This window comes from Sus scrofa, chromosome 14, assembly GCF_000003025.6.
Source record: "Sus scrofa isolate TJ Tabasco breed Duroc chromosome 14, Sscrofa11.1, whole genome shotgun sequence".
Taxonomy (NCBI): domain Eukaryota; kingdom Metazoa; phylum Chordata; class Mammalia; order Artiodactyla; family Suidae; genus Sus; species Sus scrofa.
Genome location: NC_010456.5, coordinates 126,710,232 through 126,718,236, shown reverse-complemented (window position 1 = coordinate 126,718,236; position 8,005 = coordinate 126,710,232). Strand labels below are relative to the sequence as shown.

Here is an 8,005-nt window from a genome sequence, read left to right as displayed (position 1 = left end):
AGCATTAATGGCAGTTTGCTCAGGAAGCAGACGAATTTCCTAACAGTCTTTGCCCCAACATGTGCTGGCCCCAAATACTCTGCTATAGTAATGCAGGGCACTCAGGAGAAAGGGAATCGTTTTTTTAGAGCTTTCCTAGGCAGCAATACACACAGAATAATGTTGTTACCTTGAACTTTTTAGATCCGCCTGGATAGCTCATGCACTATTTTTCATCCTCAGAACATTCTTATAATGCAAAAAGCAACAGATATTAAGAACAATGGGACAGAAAGTCTATGCTTCATTAAAATAGGGTTCCTAGAAGTTAATTGACTCTAATTTGTCTTTTAAGCTTAGGAAGAGCTGGCCAAGAGACCCCTTGAACAAGGAGGCAGGCCAGGACTCACAGAGCCTAATAACAGCATCCTGATTCAGAATGGCGAACCCCTCCTCTAAGGAAGAAAGCAGAGAGCAGTGCGAGCTCTGGGCAGCTGCTCTCATAGGAAGTCTCCCTCCCCCAGAGCCATGGAACCAACTCCACTGCCAGGTTGCTCAGGAGTACTGGGGCTGCGACACAGTTACTCAGGAGGGTTCAGACCCTCCTCTATGGCTGCTCATAGTCACTCTGAGCCTGGGCCTCGGGCTGATATGCCACCAGGGAAGTAGGACACTCTGCTGGATGATGCCAAACATGCCCTCATCTCCTCTCCTCCTTCCACCAAGCCTTGCTCTCCAATCATCCTTCTATCTCCTCCTTGTACAGTGGGAAATTCACCCCACTTTGTTCTCTGCTTTCAGACACAACTCAAGTTCATGAACACCCATGGGTCTCTTCTTACGGTTCAGTTGGCTGCAAGGCACCAAGAAGAATGAAGAAACCCACTGCAGATTACCTGCTATCATTTCTTTTCAACAATATTTATAGCACAGTGCTATGGGTCAAACACTGAGCCCATTGTTAGAAAACAGAACAAATGAAAACATTTGTCTTTTATCGTCATTGGATGAGGACAAATGAATTAGAAGAAATCAAAGCAGAATAAAAGAAAAAGTACAACCAATATATTTAAATATTATAATATTGTTTTATAAAAACAAAGGTTGGCACAGTACTTTATAACAAAATGCTGCCTTTAGGCCACATACAAACTTGCCATGGGAAATTCATGGTCCAGGGAGATAAGTGGTTCTATGGGGTTGGGGAGCTTTTAGAGGAGTGGGCTCTTGATCCTGAGGGCCCATTACTAACTGATACACACATCATAGATAAGCTCTAAAATCTCTCCTACCTCACACACACGCTGAAGACCAAGGAACACTTTGGAAATACTAATGTGCTCTCATTAGTTTTCATTATTAAGCGATAGATGTATCAATCCACAGGGTCATCATCTACTATATATCATGAACGAGAGATGCAATTTGTCTTAGCAAGATGGAATATTCTTCAAATCATTTTAGAAAATGATTATTCCACCTGGAAATACTCTAAATGTACTTCAAACACTCAACAAGGCTCGTTTTCACTGATGAGTTTACACCACCATACTTCCACTTCCTCCTCTTATTCAGGGACATTCTAACGCAGCTCTGTTTCATCGCCGATACCCAGAATCCTGTAGATCATAGCACGGTACTCCATCACAGGGTTCAGTGTGTTTTTAAGGCACATACAAAAGTTTGTCAATAAGAAAAACATTGCATAGAGTACAAAGGCAACTGTACCTTTCTATCTCATTTACAAGGGCCAAGTTTGGTCTGGATACCAGCTGGAAAAGATGAATTTTTCCACTGCTCTCATTAAGTAAATCCATCACAATTAAATCTGGGATTAGCATGGTTTCAGGACCTGGGCAATATTAGGTCCTATAACATTCTGGCTACAGAAGGTAGATCTGAAAATTTTAAAGGGAAAAAAAAGATATGAATATGATTCCAGGGTGAGTGGGGCCAAAGACATAGGTAAACCTTCTAATTAATGAGTACTTATCTTTGTATCAACACTTACACATACAGTCTTGGTTTCTTAATTTTCCATTTCAAAATTTCAAAGCATATAAATTTTTATACCATTCACAAGTTTCAAATTATACATGAGTTTTAAATGTCATTTATAAAGTTTAAACTATGTTTGAAAAGGCAAAGGAAAAAGTAAGACTTACTCATATCCATATTTCCCAGATATATCTATCACCATTTCTGCTCCCAACTTATTCTGAGAATGTCCAAATGAATGTTCCTTCCAAATGAACTCAATACTTGTAATGTTTCCAACGTTAATGTCTGCATCAATTAAATTTGTGTAAGTCATGCCTGGCTTAAGTGTTCCACTGTAAATAGAAAAATAAGACGCATAAGCTTGCACTAGGTATTCACAATGTTGAAATGAAAGACAATATCCGTGCGTGTGTTCCTGACATTTGCTTATAGGAGATTTAGTCTCTCCACTCACATTGGTTAGCGTCTCACTAGCATGATTCTAAAGCTTGAAAGAATGGTGAGATAAATGGGAAGCGTGACTAGCTGATTTTCAGGCAGTGAGTTCTCCATAATGAAAGATCTAGTCTTGGCTTTGTGGTATCAGAAACTAGATTTTATTGATACAGGGAAATGATCAAAGTGTCAATGATTGACTAAATTCACACAAAACAGATATAAAACCCAGAAGCCTATTTATCAGTTCACAATGGTGAAATGCTTCCTTCTCATTAACCAAAATGCTTTCCTACTCTTTCCCTGGTACCTTCTTTACCTGTATAAAAAGAACTGGGTCACCAAACTAACGATCAAAAGATGTTTCGGTAAGTGTGGAAATAGAGCAGAGAGTGTAGATTGTCTTGAGGCATATTTAAGCCAAAAAGGCCAGATGAGATTTCTTTATTCCTGCTATTTCCTCATTCCTTTGTTAATATATTGTCTGTCTCCTCTAACAGAAAGATAGGCTCCATGAGAGTAGGACCTCTACTATTGTACTGCCCATTAGAACAATTCCTGGTATACAAGAGGTATTTAAATGCTTGTTGAATGAATGAAAGAATGTTGCTATTCCTGGGGTCTCTCTTATTCCGTTACATGGAGAATTAATTGATTTAATTACTAGAAGACAACTTTTCTTCCAGGTTATTCAGGTAAGCTCCCTGTTGCTCCATGAACTGTCTTCCCTCAGTGCACACAATGCAGCCCTTCATAACAGTGTCACTGGAAGCCCCAATAACTAAAATACAATCTATGGTGACGCCAGACTCTTAGAGCTTGATTGACAAGTAGGAATAGACTGGCAAACAAATTCATTTAGCCGACTTCGTTTCAAGGCGAGACATCTATTGTGGACTTAAAATGCTTAATTATTCTTTAAAAGAAGGACTGGATAGCTATGCAAGGGCATTACAAATAGCTTCTTTAGTCATTAGCAAAAGAGGTAGAGAAATGTCAAAACATTCTCACAAATCTTAGAAGGGGCAGGAACCGCACATTTCTCCCCCCCTGCCCTAGGTCAGCTATCTTTGTGCAGGACACATACCCCACAGCCTTAGGTGGTGTACTGTGGGCCTCAGAGCCATAGCCACAAGATTGTGTTGAACTATTCTCAGAGGAATATCTTAATGGCGACAAAAAGAGCAATAGATATGAAACATGCTAAGACAGGGAAGGGTATTTAGGACATGGAAGAGCATGGGTAAAGTCAGGAAGGGAGGAAAGGGTGGGATGTGTTTAATGCTGAGTGGTGTAATCAGGGTAACATGGCTGAGCTGAAGATGAGCAAAGCCAAATGGCAGGAGGCACAGCTAGAAAGGTGGGGTGAAACCTGTGCGTGAATCAGGATCCAGACAACCACTGACTGGACTCACCTTTTCCTGCAGCTGCACCAAGCCAAGATGATGAGCACATATGCTGCCAGAGTGATTAATACAATACATCCCTCAACTGACAACCACAAAATCTCTGCTTTCTGACCTCTGACCAGTATTTGAAGAGGACGTAAATCACCGAGGCAAAATATCTAATCTATTCATCAGTTTGCAAAATAACATCTAATTAGTATGTATAATGTTGATTCTGAAATGAATTGCAGAATTAGGCAATGAAAGTGAAAGATGTACAAAAATGCTAAGGCTGATCAAAGAAAAGATTAAGGAAGACTCAAGATAAAAGGAGACTTTAGCTCAACATGTGCAGTGAATGTCTCTACTGAATTATTCCTACCTTTGGTTGTCCCATCATTCATCCTGTATCTGTGGGTACTACCTAGAGGGCTTATTAGAAATTTGGCAATTTATACAAAATGGCTTATTTCATAAGGAATCTATACAAATAAAGTTATATGCCCACATTTATATAACATTAATAGATTGGATTAAAAATATATCTTGTTTCCTGTCAATTTTTTCCACTTGATTATCTAGGGACCATATTTTCATGTTATCATTTCCTAACATTTTCTGTCTGTAGCTGGAACTGTGGAGAAAATAGATATTATGAATTCCATTTTATATTTGGAAAACATAAAGTAAAACGAAAAGATAACTATAACATGATGCCTGGTGCTATTGAAGGAAAAGAAAAGACTGAGCCTTACTGAGCCAGACAAACTCAGTGCCAGCACTGTTATCTCTCAGGTCCTTGTCCTTGCCTACCTGATAATCCCAAACTCCCCTGTTTCCCCAGTTGTTCCACCTACACGGAGAAATATGCTTCCTTGAGTGACATTGTTTCCATCAAGTTTGACGGACAATTTGTGCCTCCAACCTGGAAGTAAAGAAAAAAAGAAAGAGAGGAAGGAGGGTTACAAACATGTAAAAAGCATGACATCCTGGCTACTTTAACATAAACACAACTTTCAAAGTTAAAGTGGAACAGTGCTATTCATGTTCATGAAAAAGTACAACTTTATATACCTTCAGTGAATGTGGGGAGAAACGACATCTTAAAAAACACACAAATGTTCACATTTTGATTTTGCTAATATAAACTGTTAAATTACATTTTTTAAATCAAATTCTTTAATTTTGCAGATTTTTTATGACTTTAAAAGGTGTCTTCTTTCATCCATTAAATTTGTATTCTGTGGCATGTATGCTTTCCACAGCCAAGTTTTAATTTGCCATAGTTTGACAACTAATGCAGAAAAAAAAAATCTAGAAAACCTATTGAACATGAAAGTCTGTGCTTTTAAAATAACTTAGGGGCAAAGTGAATTGTCCCTCCTTCTGCTGCAGGGATATGTGCTAGGAATGCCCAGTCAGTACGGTCTGGGTCAGCACAAAGCCCGCCAGGGATAAATCCCTGCAAACAGTCAAGTGTAACTTTAAAAAAATCTAGAGCTAAACAGATCTTTCACTCTGAATTCTGAAATTGTTGTATGCATAATAACACAGAAGAGAGGCACTTCATAAAATTGTCTGAAAAGCATCTGAAAGGGAAGAAAAAGCTATTAGAATTTTCAGTTGATGAGTTAATCACCGCCAAAGAGCTCCCTTTCCCTGCTCAGCCCATTCCATCGCAACGTGACTCCCACTGTCCCTTCTCTACTGAAATCCCAAGGTCACCGAGGACGGAACTGGCGCCTCATCCCACGAGCCTCTTTGGACCTTTGAGCATAGTTGAAGGCATCCTCCCTCATCATCTTTCTTTTCTTGCCTCCCACACAGCTTTACCTTCTACCTTCTCTCTCTCTCTGCCTATTCTTCAGTCTTATTCGCAGGGGCCTGTTTCTCTGCTCTCTTTCTTCTCATTTGACACATTCTTCTTGGGTAATTACATCATCCCCTTTCATAGTTTACACACCCAGGTCGGTAACTGTAGACAACAGTGATCCCCACAGGCTGAGACCTCTATCTCTAACCTCACACTCCCAAGTCCTAATAGCATCTCAGGACTAATGCGTTAGATTCTGAGCCCATTAACTCACTCCAAATCAGCCTCTCTACCTCTCTGCCAAACCTGCCTCTCTTACTAAGTTCATCAGATGGCACGTCGTCCACCCAGCCAGAATCATCCTTGACGTCTGTACTTTCTGCATCCTTCAAATCCATGTACCCAGTTCCTTTATGCTTCAACCTCCTATCTCTGTAATCACCTCACTTCACTCTACCTTATCTGGATTGTTGCCACAACTGTTTTTTTCCCCTCCAGCTTTATTGAGATATAGTTTACACATAATAATGTTGTGTAAATTTAAAGTATATAATGCGATGATTCGATATACATATATTGCAAAATGGTTACCACAGTAAGAGTGGTGAAGCAGCAATTCTGCCTCCCCTCTAATCCATGACTGATTTTTCTGAAAAAACCATCTGATAATCATAAAACCTTTCAGTGCCTCTTTATTAGCCCAAAGATAAAACCCAAACTTCCCACGTGGAGCACAATTTCATCATTTGATCCAATTTACCTCTCCCATCTGGTCTCATATTATTGTCCTCATATCTCTACAATCCCAGCAGGGGGAGCTTCTTTCAGTTCCAGCTCTCTTATCTCCAGGAATTTTCATGTGCAGTTCCCTCTGCCTAGAATCCTCCATTTCCTTCTCCTCTGACTCATCTTTCATGAGTCAGCTTAGAAATCACCTTCCCTCAGAAGGCTCCCCTGACCTGGTTCTGAAAATTCCTCTGAACTTCTCCCAATGGAAAGTTTATTACTCAGGGTTGAAAACGAGATTTTTTTTTTTTTTTTTGCTTTCCCTCTGGCCTAAACTCACTATATTGTTCTCCACTGCATCATCAGAGTCTGGCCCAATGCCCGGTTCTTTAGTAGACACTCAGCAAAAACTGCTGAATTTTTAAAGATAAGTACCTTAAAGCAGTACAATAAGATTTAGCTGCAATACTTACGGGCAAATGGGGAAAAGGTCCCTGTGTTTAAAAAATAATATGATCTATTAGGCTCCCGATTTTTGAGGTGAAATCTATCAGCAAAATGACCCATCGTAGGGCAACCTTCCTTGGGACAATGGAAGCAATTTCCCTGGTGACAGAAAATAAGAGGCAATTAGAATGTAATTAGAATTTTTGACCTTCAGTAAACTCAGGATGTATTATTAAACTCCAATAAATCTTTGCAATCTAAATAAAGTGTATGCATTTAAAAGTGACTAAGTTGCCTAACAGACCACCCTGCCTGTTTTCAAGAACAAAACATAATAAAAAGGGAAAAAGAGGGAAAAGAAAAAGGATCTGTTCAGAAAAATGAGTAAATAGGAATAGATAATCCACAGAAGAGGAAACTCAAATAATCAATAACTATGTAAAAAGATGCTCAGAAGTTCCTGTTGTGGCTCAGAGGTAACGAGCCCAACTATTATTCATGAGGATGCAGGTTCGATCCCTAACCTTGCTCAGTGGGTTAAAGGATCCAGTGTTGCCGCAAGCTCTGGTGTAGGTCACAGATGCGACTTGGATCCGGCATTGCTTTGGTTGTGACACAGGCTGGCAGCTGACCCCTAGCCTGGGAACTTCCATATGCAGAGAATGCAGCACTAAAAAGCAGAAGAAAAAAAAAAAAAAGATGCTCAATCTTACTAGTCATCAGGAATGTGCTAATTAAAACAATATGCAATTTCATTCTCAGCAGAACTGCAAAAATTAAAACAATCAGCAGTACTAAGTATTGGTGAAGACACGGAGTGGGAGATTCTTATTTGCTCCTTATGGGAATATAAACTGACAGACATTTGGTAATGTCTAATAAAGATGGAAATGCACATATGCTTTGACAATTTCACTCCCACTATATGTCATAAAGAAACATCTACACATGTACAGAAGGAGATATGCAGAGGTGTTTATTGCAGAATTGTTATTAACAAAAACTAGAAACCAAAATGCTCACTAGCGGGAGAATGAAAAAAATAAACTGTGGCTGTTTGCTACAAAATAAATACAACAGATCTATACATATCAGTGTAGATCTTAAATTTATAAAATTTCATTTTAAAACAGCAAATCCAGAAAGACACAGTATGATGCTATTTATTTGCTTCAAAGTCTGCCTTAGGGAAGGACATGGAGGGAATATAAGACAC

At 39.3% G+C, this 8,005-nt stretch overlaps 1 protein-coding gene across 1 annotated transcript in view; it reads right to left on the bottom strand.

Moving 5' to 3' along the window:
- The window catches only part of PNLIPRP3 (pancreatic lipase related protein 3), a 48,571-nt gene continuing 41,663 nt past the window's right edge, over positions 1,098–8,005 (bottom strand). Inside the window, exons 11-14 of the mRNA XM_021073715.1 lie at positions 6,816–6,948; positions 4,617–4,728; positions 2,145–2,312; positions 1,098–1,877 (exon numbers count right to left, since the gene is read on the bottom strand). Of these exons, the coding sequence (XP_020929374.1) occupies positions 1,814–1,877; positions 2,145–2,312; positions 4,617–4,728; positions 6,816–6,948 (477 nt within the window). The 3' untranslated portion in view covers positions 1,098–1,813. The remainder of the gene's footprint in view (positions 1,878–2,144; positions 2,313–4,616; positions 4,729–6,815; positions 6,949–8,005) is intronic.